Here is a 19,947-nt window from a genome sequence, read left to right as displayed (position 1 = left end):
TTTTAAATCTCCCCCACCTGGCCATTAATTTATAAAGTAACCACAGAATATATTTTCTTATACTTCGAAGAAGCCTACTACATACAAATGCTGAATTGTAACTTCTGAAGAGATTGGTGAATGTAAATGATTTCCTGAGTAGCTAATATAACTTTCTTTACACTTGTGGGTACAGGTATGTGTATCTGTATCTGGACAAACACTTCATGTGTGTATATATATGTCCTTCATTTTTAACAGGGCAATTGCTCCTTGTTTACTGAACAGATACTTTGAATACATTTGAAAAGTAAATTTGGATACACATTTTCAGTATCAGATAATTGCAAAGCATAGTGCAGTAGCATCTTAATGAAGTTGTATCAAAAATTAGAAGGCATAATGCAGTAATATATGTGTTGTGTACATTATTTTAGGCAGAAATTGTTTTTAAGACTATTCCATCTTAAATGGAATTTTAATCAACCTAATTTTCTTTTTTACTTGACAGAGAAGGAAACATTCTATTCTTGAATGCATTTACTTATGAAAGTATTAAACCTAGCGATTTACTTGAGTGTGGGATTATTTAAGATATTGAAAAGCTAAATTCCCTTGAAATTATTATTACTTCTTACCATGGTATACATTGGCCATTACAGGAATATGATTATAGAATTCACTGCACCAGTATCCAATTGTCTGTTAAGTTGCATATTAGCTTTTGTGTTTGAGTATTCAGTGGGTAACTGATGCATTGTCCTCAAAGTCTGATTAAAAAAAATGTTTTGATGTACTTTGAGTATTATGAGTCATAGCACCTGTTGGTTTTTAAGGCATTCTTACCTTGTAAAGAATTATGTTTTAAATTAGTACTGCTGCTTATAATGCCTAATCTGAGGTGAAAAGTGTAAAATCCTTCATTGATTTTCAACATATTCACTTTTTTTCCTAGTGTTTATCCGACATATGATTTTGCCTGCCCCATAGTTGACAGCATTGAAGGTGTTACACATGCCCTGAGAACAACAGAATACCATGACAGAGATGAACAGTTTTACTGGATTATTGAAGCTTTAGGCCTAAGAAAACCGTACATTTGGGAATATAGTCGGCTAAATCTCAACAACACAGTGCTATCCAAAAGAAAGCTCACATGGTTTGTCAATGAAGGACTAGTAGACGGATGGTATGTTTGCTCTTACCTAGAATTTTGAGAGGAAGTCAGGACATGGTATATCACTAATTTTTAAACTGCTTTGAGGGGTGGGGAGGATGAAAGGGAGGGGTTGAAATGGATAGGGCTATAGGGTTTCTGGTCCTTGTCTTTATTTTATCCAGGTTCTCAGGTACTGCTCTCTTTTGCTTTAATGCAGCAAACATGGAGTGCCCATGTTTGGGCACAAAGATGGAGTCTATGTTTGGGACTAGAAAAAGTTTGAAAATCTCTGTAGCACATTAATAACCTATAGTTTGAAAATCTCTGTAGCACGTTAATAACCTATATGGGATTTCCATGAGAACAATGAGTATAAAAATTAAAGTCATCTTAGAGGCATGTATCCATGTAAATGAAACCTGTTCAGTTGGGTTACCATACTTATAAGCCTAAGAATGTTTTTTTTTACATGAATTAACAAGAATGTATTAGTTTTTATTAGTATCATGTAATAGTGACACATATTAAGTATATATTGAATAATATGTGATTTTAGACTGTTTTACTGTGGAGCTGAATTTGATAAAGGGGAAGTTTACCTTGGGCCGCATACAAAGGGTGTTATTGCAAACTTACTGAAGTTTGCAGATCTCTGCAGAATATTAATAACCAACATGTATATTTTTTACAACCCAAAAGGCTTTATAAAGTGTATTTGTACATAAATGAGAGGCTAACCATCTCTTATCTGTGTCTCATGGTCATATGTAGAATAGGGATCTTGTATGTTTGTTAAATAAAAAGCAAAAAGCAAATAAAAATGTTGTAATGCCTATGTTTTCTGTATTTGAAAATGTCACCTTTGTGTCTTTTTTCAAATGTACTTTTACTGTTTCCAGGAGTGCATTTATTTTACTGAGTAATTTTTGACTAGTAAGCAGCTTTCTTCTTCCATGAACTTGGGCTCAGTGGTATTATGATCTGCCTAATTATTATAACCAGCTCTTAGTCCAAATATTTAACAAACGGAATATAATGTTATGCAATAAGGTATATTGTACTCTCTGCACCTACACGTTAAAAATGTCTCCCTGGTTCTTAAAACTTGCCGTATTTCCCAGGGATGACCCACGATTTCCTACGGTTCGCGGTGTGCTGAGAAGAGGGATGACAGTTGAAGGACTGAAACAGTTTATTGCTGCTCAGGTGAGTTATAGTTTCTTTTCCAGCTCCTCTGTTTGGATTTTTAAGTATCAAATAATATCCTTTTAGTCTTTATTACTCCTGTTGTTCTTTCTGTTCTTTGCTTGTTGCTTATAATGCAAGGGCAGAATGTTTTTGGAAAAAAACACTGTTATGATAGTGGAAAATTGAGAATGTCCTAAACTATGCTAGGGTTGGACAAAGACAGCTGTGGTGTTTTCACCCAGTGAAATCTATGACTGTTGACTCTAACTGTTCAGGGTAACGAGATTAGTGTGTACAGACTAAGTTTTATATTCCAGTGGAAGTAAACTTGTAAGTATTGACTGGGTTTATTTTCTGGCATGCTTGACTTAAAGAAAATATTCTGGTTAATACTTCTTGCCCTTTAAGCTGTTCTATTATTGTTTTTCTAGGGTTCTTCACGTTCCGTTGTGAACATGGAATGGGACAAAATTTGGGCATTTAACAAAAAGGTACATGTTTTGACTCCTGGTCCTCTCTTTTTGATGCCTAACTCCTAAGTAATTGATTACATGTAGAATTCATTAGTGTGCTCGTGGCAGGGAAAATTTTGTGAAGAATATTACAGTTTTGCAGAGTTTTCAGGAAAATGGAATGTTTTACTTTTTTAAACATATAAAGTGCATTAAGCCTACAAACTATACCAAACAAGAACAATGATTAAAACAAACTTGGAGTTATGGGGAATGGTAACAGTTTTTTCCTTAAATCTTTTTTGAACACTTTGCATTTCATTTTTCTGCTTTCAAGCTGCGAGCTCTCTGTAAGAAGGTATTACTTAATGCTTTTATTTGCCTTACTTAGCACATAGCTTTTAGCATCTTACATGTTATAACCTGAGATGTTATACAGCTTTGAAGCACAATCACATTTCTATGAGACTTGCTTATACAGACCCACTGAAATGCATTATTCCTAGTTTAAAAAAACATGTCCTCTAGTTTTCTTAGTGGCAAAGGGAAGATTTGGCTAACTCCATTCTACTGTTCCCTTGTTTACTGAGAGGACATAGAGTTTTAAAGTTACAGATTTCATTGAATTGTATTGAAGGTTCGTTAATTATAATCCCTGTGTCTTATTGAATCTAGCTTAAAAAAAAAAAAAGCTGTGTCTTAAATAAAAGTCGAATGAGGAATACTGCATATTGACATTGTTAATTGGAAGCAGATGCTTAGACACTATAATAAGGCAAATCACTGAAGTGCCATGTTTTAAACTATGGTTTCTGTGATTGTGTTCTGTAAATTCTTTTTCTTTGTATTGCTGCTTGATTGTGCTGATGCCTTGCCTCAAAAAATAGTTGCTTGTCTCGCATGTGTCTTGAATTTATTTTGTCTTTTGTGTTTAGTCAGTTTTTGGATACATAATGGAATTATTAATTGGTTCGCTCTGTTGCTGCAGTTACTAATAAATACATTCAAAACTTACAGGCAGAGTTAACATTGGAATACTTTTCATTAATAATCCGTGTACATTTAGTTCAAATATAAGAAATACATTTCACTACAGGCCGATAATTCTATAGGGTCTGTTAAATGAACAGCATATTCCCCTGTCTTCTTTCCTTCCATTTTCTCTCGCTAGATAAATCACTTTCAGCTCTTCTAGATAATTTTTTTGGTATTTATTGCCCATATCTCTAAATGAGATGTGTGTTTTGCTGCTTCTTGATGTTTTGTTTGTTTGTTTGCTTTAGGCATCATCAGTTTACTTTTCACAATGGAAGATGAGAATTTAGGTCTCCTATTTTTTCTCATAACTCGTTGGCTTTCTTGTGGCTAATTGTTTTGTTTCCCTCGTTTGTTTAATTTTCTAATTCCATCTCAGACTCTGCGCAAGTTATCTAAATTTCCTGCCAAAATGTTCACATGCCTCAGGTATTTCAGTTTCACGTTAGAGACGTCTCTGCCGGGGCCTTCGTGCTGCTCACATCTGAACTAGATGAGAGGCCGGTTAACTTCTGAAGCCCAGCTGTGCTCCCAGGTCAATCTTCCTCATCATCCTGGGAATTCCCTTTGCTTTTCTTCTGTGATGGATCATCTGGTTCTTGGATCTTCCTTCTCTTTTTATTGCCTTTTTGCTTTGCTGTACTATATCCTCTGGTAGCTCCCTGAGAAGGGGAGCATGGGATGAAGATTTTTGAGACTTTTATATGAACAGCTTCTTCACTTTGAAATTTCACAGTGATGTGCCTTGGGGTGGGTCTGTTTTCATTCATATCCATTGGAAGAACATGTGGCTTCCAGACTGGAAACTCATTCCGTCAGTTCTGGGAAATGTTCCTAAGTTCCTTCTGTTTCTTTGTTTTTTTCTCAACTACGTTGTCTTTCTCCTCTGTGGAACGTTTCTTGAGCACATGTTGGATTTCCTGGACTATTGCTTTAATTTTGTTTTCTCTGTTATTTTCCATCTCATCTTTTGGCTCTACTTTCTGGTAGATGTACTCAGCCCTATCTTCTCAACTTCTGTTGAGTTTTTCATTCATGCTGTCGTATTTCCAAGATTTCTCGTTTGTGCTTTGAATTTTCAGAATAACTTCCTGTTCCTATTTCATGGTTATAATATAATCAATGGTATTTTTTCTTACGTCTTTCCTCCAGGTTGTTTATTTTGTTTTTTCTTTGATATTAAAGGCATTTCTCAGACATCTGGTGAGCCTTGGTTATCTGCTCACCTTTAACACAGGGGACTGAGAGAGGGATTGGAAGCCCTGAGAAAAAGATTGGGCTTGTCAGCTGTGCCTCACTGTAAGATGGTCTGGCTGGCCGGTTAATTGAAAAGCCTCGGCGTCAGTAACCTTACATCTCATCTCTTGGACTAGGCAGTTTTTCCAGAGGAGATTCTTTCAGTCAAGTTGCCAGAAGTGTGAAGGTCTGACTGCCAGGGTTTTGGAACTGACTGGGGAAAACTCTGGGGACTTGACATTTAATATCATACATTTTCTTAATACCCTTGTCTCAGAGCAGAACCCTCAGCTTCAGAAGAAGAGTCTCTGGACCTTTTGGAGTAATTTAAAACCACTGATCCAGAGATTTTGAGAATTGTACAATTTTAGAACTGAAAAAGACTTAAATCTTTTAATCCAAGATTTCCCAAACTTGTCTGATCCTAACCATCCTATGGAATGCTTGTTTAAAAATAGATTTCCAGGGCTTCCCTGGTGGCGCAGTGGTTGGGAGTCCGCCTGCCGATGCAGGGGACACAGGTTCGTGCCCCGGTCCAGGAAGATCCCACATGCCGTGGAGCGGCTGGGCCCGTGAGCCATGGCCGCTGAGCCTGCGCGTCCGGAGCCTGTGCTCCGCAACAGGAGAGGCCACAGCAGTGAGAGGCCCATGTACCGCAAAAAAAAAAAAAAAAAGATTTCCAGACTTTACTTCAGACGATTAGAATCGTTGTCATTCAGGGTTAAGTGGCATGAAACTCTGTGCCAGCCAGTGCCCTAAGGGATCATTGTAATTAGTCAAGTGTGAGAAACAGTCTTCTGCTCTCTTTGTCAGTTGAGGAAACTGAGCTGCAGTGAACTGAAGTAAGTTTCTCGGGTTGGATCGTCTAGTTTTAGCTTCTTTAAAAGAAGAAATTGTATCTTACTGGCTTAAATACTAAACTGAGTAGTCACAAATTAAATCTGTGATCATTCCAACCCAGTAGAAGCTGAAAGAAGGAACCCTTAACCAGTAAGAATGACTTTTAAACCTCAGGGAAGGAAAGAATGAAACAGTAAGTTTAGAGGGAGGCTGGCGCTGACTTAGTACTGGCATGAAATATAAGCAGGGAAGGAGTAGCAATCAAGGGGAAGTTAGATGGCTTTTCAGACTTTTCTGACTGACCCTCTGAGCATGGTTTCTTCTCTAAGTTCACTCAGAATTTCTGAGAAATACTCTCAAAGCAAACAACAACAACAAAATACCAGCCAAACAATAGCAACAAAGACCCAATATAAACCAAAAGGCACAGCCAAGTTTAATTAGCCATACCACTATTTCCTGCATCCTTCTAATGGGAAGAAAATGACTTTCATTACTTTACTTAGCTATTTGACTCCGCACTTGCTTCTGTCTACATTTTTCTTCCAAATGCTTTATTTAGTATCTAAATACTGCTGTTGTGATTGCTCATCATGGATAATTTTAAAGTGAATAGTGAAATGAGAAAGATACATCGGATCCAGAAGGGGGTGCTGCTTCTGTTTTGGAGGTAGAGTAGGTTAGAATGTAATGAGTACTACCATTCATTCAGTTAACCTGTAAATATGTGTTGACTACCTGCATGTGCCAGGCCCTTGGGAACACAGTGGTCCCTATATACGTGTGTATATACATATAGCATGCAGACCAGTAGAAATACTTGTTTACTTTTACTCTATAGAATTGCCTTATTATAGTGACCTAATGCTGTTCTGCTTTTGATGGTGGTGTGTTGCCTAACACTGCTTATAGAAAATGATACTAAAACACATATTTCTATATTCCTTCAAAGCAGTCTTCTCCAACAATACAAAATGGAGTATCACATTTACCTGTAGGATTGTTACATAACCCCACAGGATAATTTTCCTTTCTAATATCATAGTTAAAAATTACTTTCGGAATATTTCTAATATGCTTTAACTATTGGTTTCTTTTCACTTGTCAGTAGTTACTCTTGGAAGGGAACTCTAAATCCTTCATGCAGTCTTTGTTTATGATTGTTTTTCTTTTTTCTACTTGACAGCTAAATGTTAAAGAGTTAGCTGGTAAACCAAGAAATTAGTAAATGCAGTAACAAAGAATGCCAGTTGTTATTCCTGTGCTATTGCTTATTTTATTGATGAAGTTCTAAAAAATCTCTGAATGTTCTAACACAAGGACGCCTTTGTTGCAGGTTATTGACCCGGTGGCTCCACGATACGTCGCGTTACTGAAGAAAGAGGTGATCCCGGTGGACATCCCTGAGGCCCAGGAGGAGATGAAAGAAGTAGCCAGACACCCGAAGGTCACTCTCCGGTTTCACCAATGTTGTTCTCTCTGTTAAAGGAGCAGGATAATCAAAGGGAAAAATGTACTTTGGTGGCAATAGCATGATTGGGGACCATTTTTTTTTTTTTTTTTTTTTTTTTTTTGCGGTACGCAGGCCTCTCACTGTTGTGGCCTCTCCCATTGCTTAGCGCAGGCTCAGCGGCCATGGCTCACGGGCCCAGCCGCTCCGCGGCATGTGGGATCTTCCCGGACTGGGGCACAAACCCGTGTCCCCTGCATCGACAGGTGGACTCTCAACCACTGCGCCACCAGGGAAGCCCTGGGGACCATTTTTGATCCAGCATTATGTGTCAGGATTTCATACTAATTAAAAAAAATTTTTTTTTCAATTTTTTATACAGTTTTTAAAGGTTACTTTCTGTTTACAGTTATTACAAAATATTGGCTGTATTCTCCGTGTTGTACATCCTTGAGCTTATCTTATACCCATTTGTTGTACTTACCACCCCCCACCCCTATATTGTCCTGTCCCCCACCTCTCCCCAGCTGGTAACCACTAGTTTGTTCTCTGTATCTGTGTGTCTGCTTCTTTTTGTTATATTCACTAGTTTGTTGTATTTTTTAGATTCCACATGTAAGTCATATCATATAGTATTTGTCTTTCTCTGTCTGACTTACTTCACTTAGCATAATGCCTCCCAAGTCCATCCATGTTGCTGCAAATCTCATTCTTTTTTATGGCTGAGTATTCCAGTGTGTGTGTGTGTTTGTGTTTGTGTGTGTGTGTGTGTGTGTGTGTGTACACACCACGTCTTTGTCCATTTATCTGTTGGTGGACACTTCGGTTGCTTCCGTATCTTGGCAATTGTAAGCAATGCTGCTGTGCACATTGGGGCGCATGTATCTTTTCGAATTAGTGTTTTTGTTTTTCTCGGATATATACCCAGGAGTGGAATTGCTGAGTCTTACGGTACTTTTATGTTTAGTTTTTGGAGAAACCTCCATGCCGTTTTCCACAGTGGCTGCACCAATTTACATTCCCACCAACAGTGCACAAGGGTTCTCTTCTCTCCACATCCTCGCCAGCATTTGTTATTTGTGTTCTTTTTGATGATAGCCGTTCTGACGGGTGCAAGGTTACAATATCTCATTGTGGTTTTGGTTTGCATTTCTCTGATGATTATCGATGTTAAATGCCTGTTGGCCATCTGCATTTCCTCTGGCACAACGTCTGTTCACTTCTTCTGTCCATTTTTAAATTGAATTGTTTGTTTTTTTGATGTTGAATTGTATGAGCTGTTTAAGAATTTGATACTAATGGAAGTAAATGTTTTTGTGGATTTCTCACTGAAGAAATTTATTCTAGCGGTATTACTATCCACAGCACGTCCCACAGAACTGTTACACTCGGTGCCTATTTTTTATTTTGTGGAGATAGCATATTAGCGTATAATAAGAATTTATTTCTTCCTGGAGGTATTATATAATCCATGCTCTTATCTCTGTGTGAAAGCTGAGGTGCATTCTCTATTAGCTGGGTTATTCGCTGTTGCCTTTAAGCCAAAACATTTGACCTAATAGTATTGAATCACAGCTTGAGTCCAGAGTCTATCATGCTGCCATTGGCTCTGTTTTAGAAAATATCAGTGAAGTGACAATGATATCTGTCTATCTGAATTCGGAATATAGATCTTAAATACAGGTAGCAGGGAGTTCTTAGTTAAGCCATGTTTGTTGTCTCACACGGTTATAACTGCTAGGTTGATAGTCTTGAAGAAAAAATAGATCCTTTTGTTCCAGCTTTGTGAGTTGTCTGTAAATATCTTTATTATCCAATGAAGCTTACGTCCATAGACTAACTCACTTATATACTAATAGACTAATATATTCATAACCTTACTCATAGCTATGTTATGTTCATAGACTTACTCAGGTGTAAGGTGATATGTTTCATGAACAGCTATAAATGTTTTAAGTGGTAGCCTATGATTGCCTTTCTCTGTATGACATTAGCTTCTTTTTAATTTGGAAGACTTATTTTAAGGGTACCCCTAATAAGACTTGGGGGGAGAGAGAGAGAGAGAGAGAGAGAGAGAGAGAGAGAGAGAGAGAGAGTGTGTGTGTGTGTGTGTGTGTGTGTGTGTGTGTGTGAGTGTGAGATTGATTTGGCTTTACCGTTGCCTTTATCTTGCATCTGATGGGTTCAACCAGGTGAATGGTGTTTTCTGATGTATCATATCGCCCAGTACAGTCAGCTTAAATGTGAAGCTTAATGTTTTAAAATTTGAACGGTGAGAATAAAACTTTTAAGGGTGCTTATTTGTAATAATAAAGAATAAGTAATAGTTAAATAACTAATTGATTAGGAAACACTTTAAATGATGACTGGATTGCTCAGTTTGCTCTGTGGAATTTTCATTATCCTTTCCCTCACAAAGTGTTCTACATTTAGCCTGTCAGTATTCTGTTCTGAGCCCAGCATTGTATAAGTTGTTGCAACATACTGACTTTTTTCAAGTGCATTGGTGCATTCAATGAACAATTATTGAACGCGTGTTATTTAACATTTATTCAAAGGATCTTCTTATACTTTTTTTTCTTTTGATTTTGGTCAAACAGAAATCTGAAATTTAACAAATATAGCATTCTTTTTATTTTCCGGATCTCTTTTTCTTCTTCATATAGTATATACTGAAAAGGCAGAAAATTCATCTTTCTGTACATGTATGCTACTGTCTTTAAAATTTGTCTCCTAAAATGTGAAAGATCTACCATTTCCTGCTAAGATGACGTCTGTTCCTATAGTGATGTTCCACAGCCACTGATGAGGAATGACTTTATTTTCTCCTTTGCTGCAAAAGCAGTGAGATTTTTGAGGCTAGCAAAGCAGATTCTGGTTGGAGGGACACTGTGAGACAAATACTGTCTTAGCTCTAAAAACAAAGAATGATTGTTTTAGGCTGGAAGTAATCTCAGGGGCAGACCACCCTCATCTGACTCCAGTACATTATTGGTCAGGTGTCTGACCCAGGGTCACAGAGCTGGGAATCAGACTAATACAGATGACTTCTGTTTTTGTTAAGGAATAAAATGAATGAATGTATAAATTTCATACTGGGTTCAATAGTTGTTGTTTCAACCAACATTCTCTCTTTTTTTTTTTTATCAGAATCCTGATGTTGGCTTGAAACCCGTCTGGTATAGTCCTAAAGTTTTCATTGAAGGTGCTGACGCAGAGACGTTGTCAGAGGGTGAGACGGTTACATTTATAAATTGGGGCAACATCAACATTACTAAAATACACAGGTAAGAACTTTTTGTTTGTTTTCAAATAAATATGGAAGGAAAGTCTTTTATGTTTATTCATTTATTAAAAATTACCTAATTCAGACCCATTGATGGTGCTGGCTGGTACATCTACCCAGGCATAGATGCTGCAAATTCTGGACACATTAAGGTTTTTTTCCATATATGTTTCATTACATTAATAGGGTATTAGGATATTGCTTGTTATGTTGAAAACGACAGCATGTAGATATAAAAAATAATTCTAATGCTTTAGGCCCCCCTTTTATCATCTAATTCTCAGAATGCGATTGCATGGTGGAGAGATCCTTTGGACAGAAATTGTATGTATAACATTCTGTATATCCTAAAGTCTACTTTATTTTTAAATTTTTTTTATTAATTAATTTTTATTGGAGTACAGTTGCTTTACAATGTTGTGTTAGCTTCTGCTGCACAGCAAAATGAATCAGCTGTACATATACATATATCCCCTCCCTTTTGGCTTTCCCTCCCATTTAGGACACCACAGGGCATTAAGTAGAGTTCCCTATGCTATACAGTATGTTCCCATCAGTTGTCTATTTTATACCTAGTATCAGTAGTGTATGTGTGTCAGTCCCAGTCTCCTAATTCCTCCCGCCCCACCCCTTTCCCCCTTGGTATCCATACTTTTGTTCTCTACGTCTGTGTCTCTGTTTCTGCTTTGCGAATATGGTCCTCTATACCATTTTTCTAGATTCCACATGTATGGGTTAATATACAATATTTGTTTTTCTCTTTCTGACTTACTTCACTCTATATGACAGTCTCTAGGTCCATCCACGTCTCTACAAATGACCCACTTTGGTTCCTTTTTATGGCTAATATTCCATTGTATATATGTACCACATCTTTTTTATCCATTACTCTGTTGATGGACACTAAAATCTACTTTAAATTTAATCGTTTTGTGCTGAATATGAACTTTCCAGTTATTATAGTGTGCTACACTTACCAGTTCTTAAGATTACACAAATGGGACATAGTATGCTAAGATTAATTTAGTAAACTCTGAAATATCAGTTGTCGTGTCATTACATATGATGTCAAGTAATTGATAAATGTTTTGAAAATACAGTATTTTAGATTTTTTAATGTTTACTCCAGGTGACTTTAAAATTCATAAACACGTTCATGTTCTTCATCAGATGTATGGGGGATCTGTCCACATATTAGTATCTTGATACCAGGGACTCTACTTCATTCATCTCTTAACCAGTTAATGTCTGGCATCTACTAGAAACTCAAATGTTTTATTTGAAATTTTTCCAAAGAAAGTTCCCTATCCATTTATTACAGGTACAGAACAAAATAGTGCATTTGTGGCAGTTAAAGTTTGTTTTCTGAAAACACTTTCCTATCTTATTTTTAGAAATGCAGAAGGAAAAATTGTATCTCTTGATGCAAAATTGAATTTGGAGAACAAAGACTATAAGAAAACCACTAAGATCACATGGCTTGCCGAGACCGAACGTGCTCTTCCTGTCCCAGCAATCTGTGTCACTTACGAGCACTTGATCACAAAGCCCGTACTGGGAAAAGACGAGGACTTTAAGCAGTATGTCAACAAGAACAGTAAGGTAGCCTCCTGAAAGAACCCCTATTTCATCTTGCTCTGTTGTATCAGTATAACCTTTTCTTTAGAATTTTTAAAATTAGTTTTAAGTATTTGTTTCCTCAGATAAAATGGAAAAGATTTCTAGAATTTTGTTAAAAATGACATAAAAGAATAATGTTCCCATTTTATAAATTCTAGAAACCGAGGCACAGTGAGGTTCAGTAAGTTGCTTGAGGACAGGCAATAAGGCGTAGAGCTGGGGTTCAAACCCAGGCCTCCTGGCTCTAGAACCCTTGTGCTTTAGTGCTGCGCCAGCGTGCCTTTCAGCTAGGTCTGTGTGCTTCTTGTATTGTATTTCATATTTATAGTGGGAAATTTCTTTATATCTGCAGGGACACCAGTCAAGTTAGTTAAAAGGTTCATGAAGCCCATCAGTATATAAATGTTAACTTTTAGAAATATAATGAATAATTGTTATTTATTTTAATATTTCACTGTTTTACTGCATGTGCTTAAGTAGTAAAGTTTTTAACATATCCTGTTGCAGCTACTGGAAAAGCTGCTTGCATTTTAGGGTTGTTTTTAGTGCTCTGATGTTCAAGAAAGTGTATTTTGGTCTTATACCATCTTTACAGCATGAAGAATTAATGCTGGGGGATCCCTGCCTTAAGGATTTGAAAAAAGGAGACATTATACAACTCCAGAGAAGAGGCTTCTTCATATGTGATCAACCTTATGAACCCATTAGGTAAATCAGTGTAACTGAACATTTAAATGAAAATGCTTAAAATTCTTATAGTGAATAATATTTTAAAGATTGAACTTCCACTAAAATACTGTACCTGACAATTCTCTGTTCGGTTTCATTTGTTCTTCTGTATTTACTATTTCAGACATCGTTGTAACAAATTTTAACTTTGAAACAGCATAATAACAAATTTTATTTCTAGAACTAAACCATTCATCTTCACATGGTCGAAGTAAAAAGAAAAAACTTTCAGTGTTATCTTTGGATAAACATTATAGCTATTACCTTTTCTTTTTTCTTCTAAATTTATTTTTTATTGAAGTATAGTTGATTTACAGTGTTGTATTAATTACCGCTGTACAGCAGGGTGACTCAGTTGCACATGTATATATACCTTTTCATATTCTTTTCCATTATGGTTTATCACAGGCAGCTTTTCTTTATAGTGTACTTTAATTAGATATATTGTAGAATACAAATAGTACAGCAGGTACAGTTAGAGGATTATAACAAATGTTTGTGTTTTTTTTAAACCATGAAGTAATAGAATTACTAGGAGAACTTTCAGTCTCTGAATTTTTGTTCGCGTTTCTTTTTTTTGTCTTTGCTGTTTTTTATTGCATCTCTTTAACTTTGTGATCAGACCTCACTCCTGAGCTCCAGACTTGTGAATCTAATTAAATGCCTTTTAGACATCTCTGAATAGATAACTTTCAAGTACCTCAAACTTCAAAATTCAAGATCCTAGTTACCGTCTCTCCTCAGTTCTTCTCCTTTATCCCCCATTCTAATCAGTAAACCTTGTTGTTTGTACTGCTTGCCTAGTTCATCTCTGTGCTTCTACTGCTCTGCCTTTGTTTCAGGCCCTTAACATTTCTTCCTTGATTGCCAAAACAGTTTCTAAAGTAGTCTCTTCCTTCCAGTTTTGCACTTTTCTGATCCACTTTTCATATGGCCCCCAGTCTAAAACTTTCAGAGTAACAATTTTATCACATTATCCTCCCCTGCTTAATAATTCTTGTTAGCTTCAGAGGAAAATCTAAACTTCTTAGTTTGGCGTGCAAGAGTTTCCATGTAATGGCCTCTTGACCCACCTGAGCCATCTGTGTTGTAGCTGACCTCTTGCTCCCTTCTGTTCAAGATACTGCACTGCTTGGGGCTTTCCAAAGTCATCAGCTACCTTTGAACTTCTTGCTTTTTCCTGGAATGGCCGTGCTTCTTTTTCTTCATCTGGGTAACCTTTCAAATGTTACTTCTTCCAGAGCTTTCTTATATTCCTCTAATCTGGATAGGCACCCAACCTATGTGTCCCCATTGCAGCGAGCACTTTCCTCTTTAGAATATTTATCACATGCTGTTGTATCTATCTTTCTGTCTGTCTGTCTATCTACCTATCTTGTTTCCACCACTGGAAATTCATTAAGGGCAGATACTTTTTTCATGTTCATCTTAGTATCACGTTGCCGTTAGTCAAATAAGACCATGTGTGTAAACAGCATGCACAGTGCCCAGTACTTATTAAAGCCCTTGTTAAATATTTAGTGATGGTGGTGGTGGTGGTGGTGGTGGTGGTGGTGGTGATGGTACCAACTAGAGTCATGCCCAGAAGAGAGTAGGCTCTCAGTTTATTCTGAAAGATGGTTGAACGTTTCGACAAATGGTGCTGTATCAGCAACCACGTGCAAGAGTGAACGAACCCCTACCTCATACCATGTATAAAAATTAACTCAAATATGGATCAAAGACCTAAATGTAAGAGCTAAACTATAAAACTCTTAAAGGAAAACATAAGTTTAAGTCTTTGTAATCTTAGCAGTGCTTTCTTAAATATAACACCTAAAGCATAAGCAACCAACGAAAATATACATAAATTGGACTATATCAAAAATTTTTGTGCTTCCGAGGACACCATCAGGAAAGTGAAGACAGTCCACAGAATGAGAGAAGAATATTTGCACATGTATCTGATAAAGGACTTGTATGCAGAATAAATAAAGAATGCTTACAACTTGATAATAAAAAGACAGTTAAAAACGGACAAAGACATTCTCCAAAGCAGATATACAAGTGGTCAATAAGCACATGAATAGATGCTCAATATTATTAGTTATTAGGAAAATGCAAATCAAGACCACAGTGAGATATCATTCCATATCCCCTTGGATGGCTGTAATCAAGAAGGCAGGCAGTAACAAGTGTTGAGGATGTGGAGAAATTGGAACCCTCATACATTGCTAGTAGGATTGTAAAATGATGTAGTTACTTTGGAAAACAAAGTGGCAGTTCCTCAAAAAGTTAAATATGGTGTTATCATTTGACCTAGCATTTCCACTTTTATATATATACCCAAGGAAAGTAATAACATATGTTCACACAAAAATTTGAACATGAATGCTCATAGCAGCATCATTCGTAATAGACAAAAGGTACAAACAACCCAAATGTCCAACAGCTGATGAATGGATAAACAAAATGTGGTGTACCCATACAAGGGAATATCGTTCAGCCATTAAAAAAAGTGAAGCGCTGATTCATGCTATAACATGCATGAACCTTGTAAGCATTATGCTAAGTGAAGTAAGCTAGTCACAACAGATCACGTACTGTACGATTTCATTTATATGAAATGTCCAGAATAGACAAATTCATACAAACAAAGTTAGATGAGTAGTTGCTAGGGACCAGAGGCATGGGAGACTGGCAAGTGGTAGATAAAGGGTACAAAGATTCTTTTTAGGGTGATGAGAATGTTTTAAAATTAGATAGTGGTGATGGTTGCACAATTTTATGTAACCAGGGAATAGTGTACTTTCAAAGGGTGGATATTTTGGTATGTGAATTATATTTCAATAAGGCCATATTCAGAAATACTGAAGAGATGTATAGGATTCTGTTGTTACTAAAGTCTCTCACTTATTTTTACTCTGTGGCCTTTGCCACAAAATTCAAAAAAATATTTTGCTTATGAGTAGTCTCAAGGGCAGTGGATTTTGCTAATAACTGTACCCTTTAAAATTGAGAAATTCTTACAAAATAAATGTTTTACAGAAATTCTTCTGCTCATAAGCAGATTAGGTATGGTATGTAGATGCATTTCTTTTAAGTCAAGAGTGAGACCATGAACATCCACTAATGCCATTTCTGGTGGCCAGAGTAGATGTAACTTTGTCCTGGACTTAGCATTTTCATATCCATGAAAGTTTATGGTTAGCACTGTCAATTTTTATATATTGTTTTTAAACTACTCTGAAGAGACTGATTTGAATAAGAGAATGGACTATTTACTTATACCTTGAAAAGTATTAACAGTGCCATTGAATTAATCTAGGAATTCAATTTTAATTGCTGTTCAGATAATTTTGTTCAAACTTTTTTGTCCCTTCATTTTCTTTTTAGTCCATATAGTTGCATAGAAGCTCCATGCATTCTGATATACATTCCTGATGGGCATACGAAGGAAATGCCAACATCTGGGTCAAAGGAAAAGACCAAAGTAGAAACGACAAAGAATGAGGTAAATAATTTACTTTTATGGATGTGTCTCTCATCAATGATCTTTCTGTCCTAGGGTTTAGAATCTGTTTGTTTACAAAGATTGTCTTCCTCACTGTTGAGATCGAAGAAGACAATAACTCTAACTTTTGCAATTTTTGTTGTTGTTGTTCTTTCTTGTAAGATTTTAAAATACCCTGCAAAACAAGATTTTCAAAAGTTAATTTTTTTTATGTGAAAGAGTAAGAAAGACTAGATTAAAAGAATCTTTTAGAAAAGCCTTTTTTTAATTCTAATAGAGCTGTAGTAGATCCTTGCTCAAGAAAACAAGTCATTACGACAGTGTTAGGACAGTGACCTGGTTTTCTGGCTCCCTGTCTGCACTTTATCAAACTCCAGTGCATCTTGGAGAAGAGCTCCGAGCAGTCATTGAGGGTTAGAAAAGAGAAAAAGGGCAAATAAGAAACTTGGCCTCTGTTTTTTTTTTCATCTCGGTGGTAATGCTTAATCTCTGTCTTTAAGAATGAGTTAGGGGCTTCCCTGGTGGTGCAGTGGTTGAGAGTCCGCCTGCCGATGCAGGGGACATGGGTTCATGCCCCAGTCTGGGAGGATCCCACATGCCGCAGAGCGGCTGGGCCCGTGAGCCATGGCCACTGAGCCTGCGCGTCCGGAGCCTGTGCTCCGCAATGGGAGAGGCCACAGAGGTGAGGACCCTGCGTACCGCAAAAAAAATAGAAAAAAAAAAAAAGGATGAGTTAGGAATCTTCCTGGCAATCCAGGTCTGGAGGCCATTCCAGATAGAGACACAGCTTCTGTCCTCATTTTACAGGATGTGGATTTGAGAGGCCGTGACATGTCTAGAGAATTAGGGGGGTTATTGTGCAGGCCAGAGGTCCTGAAACTTCCTTATTTCATAGCACCCTTAGTTTCCCAGTAATTTTTTTCATGACACCTCTAGGCTGAATGAAATTCCTAACTGTTCTCTTTATTAAGTAGTTAAGTTGAAGCAACTAGATAAATATTTATATCCCAGTAACTTAGTAGCCATTTGAAAAAAATAATATACATAAATTGAAGGAAAAGGAACTTAAATTTCATTTATAAAAGATTTTGTTCTTAAATGTTAAATATTTAAATTACATTCTTATTTTTATTTCATTCTTAAAATGACGTATTAATTGAAAGAAAAAAATAATACTTTTATTTCTCTCTTGAACCTTGGACTCAGATTGGACACTACCATGCTTATTTTCTGTTTCCACAGTGATTTTCCTGTGGTATTTGATTTTTAACACAACAGCTGTGAAAAATCCAGCTTTGCAAAGATATGGCATCATTGAAAGGAATGTAGCACACACTAATGTTGAAACCGAGCCACCTTGAACTTGTATTATGCAGTGTTTGACAGATGTTGGATATGTTACTGTTTACCTTAGATATTTAAAACATCCCGTGGTGTCCCTAGGAATTTCCAGTGGCTCCCTGGAACACCTTGCTGCATAGTTTGGGGTCCATAGGTGTTGGCAGTTGGGTAGTCATTGAAGATTTGGTAGCAGTGAAGAAGATAGTTTGGAGGGTGGATTGGACGTAGGATTAGAAGGTGTGATAAGTGGTCAGGAAGCCAGAGCATGAGGGCATGGAGGAAATAAAGTAGGACATGAATTCAGGAAGTAAAACAGGAAGACAGTAACTTCTGGTTTTGTTTTGGTTGACTAGGTAAGTGAGTGGTAAATAACCTGAGCTAGGGAAGACAGAAGCACAGTTTATTAGGAGATACAAGTTTGGAACTATTAAGAGCGGGAATGTCATGACTTGAGCTTTTAATTTACACAAATTAAAAGCTGTGTAGTCTTAGCCAAAAGAAAATTAAAGGAAGAGAAGTGAGAATTTAAGTAGGGCAGTATCCTTGTGCTATTTATATACCAGCAGTTCTCAAACTTTTTGGTTTCACACTTAGAAATGATTGAGGACCTTCGTTTACGTGGATTATATTTATCAGTGTTTGCCATAAAAATTAAAATTGAGAAGTTTTAGAAGAATTTATTAATGCATTTAAAAAATAGCAATAATAAACCCAACCGTATGTTTATATAAATAACATTTTTTTGTGAAAAATAACTGTTTTCTAAAAGAAAACTTTCAGTTAGGAGAGTGGTATGGTTTTGCATTTTTGCAAATCTTTTTAATTTGCCTTAGCCTCCATAAAACTGCACTGTGTACTTATGAGAGAGTGAGAGCAAAAACTACAAATTACATCTTATTATTATCATGAAAATAGCTGTAACCTTGCAGACCTCCTTTGAAAAGGTCTCAGAAACCCTCTGGCGTTTGTAGGCCACACCTTGAGAACTGCTAGTATATATACTAGAATAGCATGAGATGGGAAATTTGGCTACTGTTCCCTCATTGGTCCCAATTTACACCTCTGCCTCTCATCTTTTACATTTTCTGTAAAGTTATTAGTATTATGCTATGAGTTAATGTATGTGTTCTTTATTTTCGGTCTTCATTGCTGCACATGGGATTTCTCTAGTTGTGGCGAGCAGGGGCTACTCTTCGTTGTGGTGTGCGGGCTTCTCATTGTGGTGGCTTCTCTTGTTGCGGAGCACGGGCTCTAGGCATGCGAGCTTCAGTAGTTGTGGCATGCGGACTCAGTAGTTGTGGCTCGCAGCCCCTAGAGCGCAGGCTCAGTAGTTGCGGCCCACAGGCTTTAGTTGCTCTGCATGTGGGATCTTCCTGCACAAGGGCTTGAACCCGTGTCCTCTGCATTGGCAGGCAGATTCTTAACCACTGTGCCACCAGGGAAGCCCCAGTGCATGTGTTCTGAAAAACTTTATGTTCTATAAGGTGACATACTAATCAGGAAAAATAGGATTGGGGCAAACCACTGAAAACTACATCTTTTATGGTTTCATTCATATTGTGGCTGGGTAGCAGTCATTGAAGGCTCAACAAGGCCGGACATCCCAAATGGCTCACCCACATGGGTGGCAGTTGATGCTGGCTGTTGGCTAGGAGCTCAGTGGAGGTGTTGACAGAGAGCTGCAGCATGAGTGTCAGGGTAGTGAGACTTTGTATATGACAGATCAGGGCTCCAAAAGTGAGCGTCCAGTAGACTGGTTCGAAGCATCACTGTATGGTTTATGATTTAACCTTGGAAACCGCACATAGAGTCCCTTCTGCCATGTTGTATTGGTTGAACAGTCATAACCTTGCCCAGATTCAAGGGAGAGGATGTAGAGGCTTCTTGGTGGGAGGAGTATCAAAAAGGTTTTGGAAAAGCTTTGAAACCTGCGCAGATCCTAATAGAAGTTAAAATACAGTTGACGGGCATTTGTACCCAACATTGCAGTCAGCCATCATTGCAGCCTTAAACCTTAGGGGTATTGCTCTCTCTTTTGATATATAGATCTTTGAGGGTATTTGCCTCCAGTAGATACCAGTGTTATCAAAATTAAAGTCTGGGGCTTCCCTGGTGGCGCAGTGGTTAACAATCTACCCG

General features: G+C 37.2%; 1 protein-coding gene across 3 annotated transcripts in view; it reads left to right on the top strand.

The window, feature by feature from the left end:
• EPRS1 (glutamyl-prolyl-tRNA synthetase 1) overlaps positions 1-19,947 on the top strand; it is a 68,400-nt gene that overhangs the window by 17,803 nt on the left and 30,650 nt on the right. For all 3 annotated transcript variants that reach the window (XM_027122218.1, XM_027122217.1, XM_027122219.1), the window contains exons 10-17: positions 935-1,168; positions 2,260-2,344; positions 2,758-2,817; positions 7,226-7,336; positions 10,490-10,626; positions 12,020-12,227; positions 12,841-12,953; positions 16,350-16,467. In XM_027122218.1, the coding sequence (XP_026978019.1) occupies positions 935-1,168; positions 2,260-2,344; positions 2,758-2,817; positions 7,226-7,336; positions 10,490-10,626; positions 12,020-12,227; positions 12,841-12,953; positions 16,350-16,467 (1,066 nt within the window). The remainder of the gene's footprint in view (positions 1-934; positions 1,169-2,259; positions 2,345-2,757; positions 2,818-7,225; positions 7,337-10,489; positions 10,627-12,019; positions 12,228-12,840; positions 12,954-16,349; positions 16,468-19,947) is intronic.

The sequence above is a fragment of the Aethalodelphis obliquidens genome, unplaced genomic scaffold, assembly GCF_003676395.1.
Source record: "Aethalodelphis obliquidens isolate GAN/ISIS:26980383/991018 unplaced genomic scaffold, ASM367639v1 scaffold24, whole genome shotgun sequence".
Taxonomy (NCBI): domain Eukaryota; kingdom Metazoa; phylum Chordata; class Mammalia; order Artiodactyla; family Delphinidae; genus Aethalodelphis; species Aethalodelphis obliquidens.
Note: the sequence above shows the minus strand (reverse complement) of the source record. Positions and strands in the feature narration are given on the sequence as shown.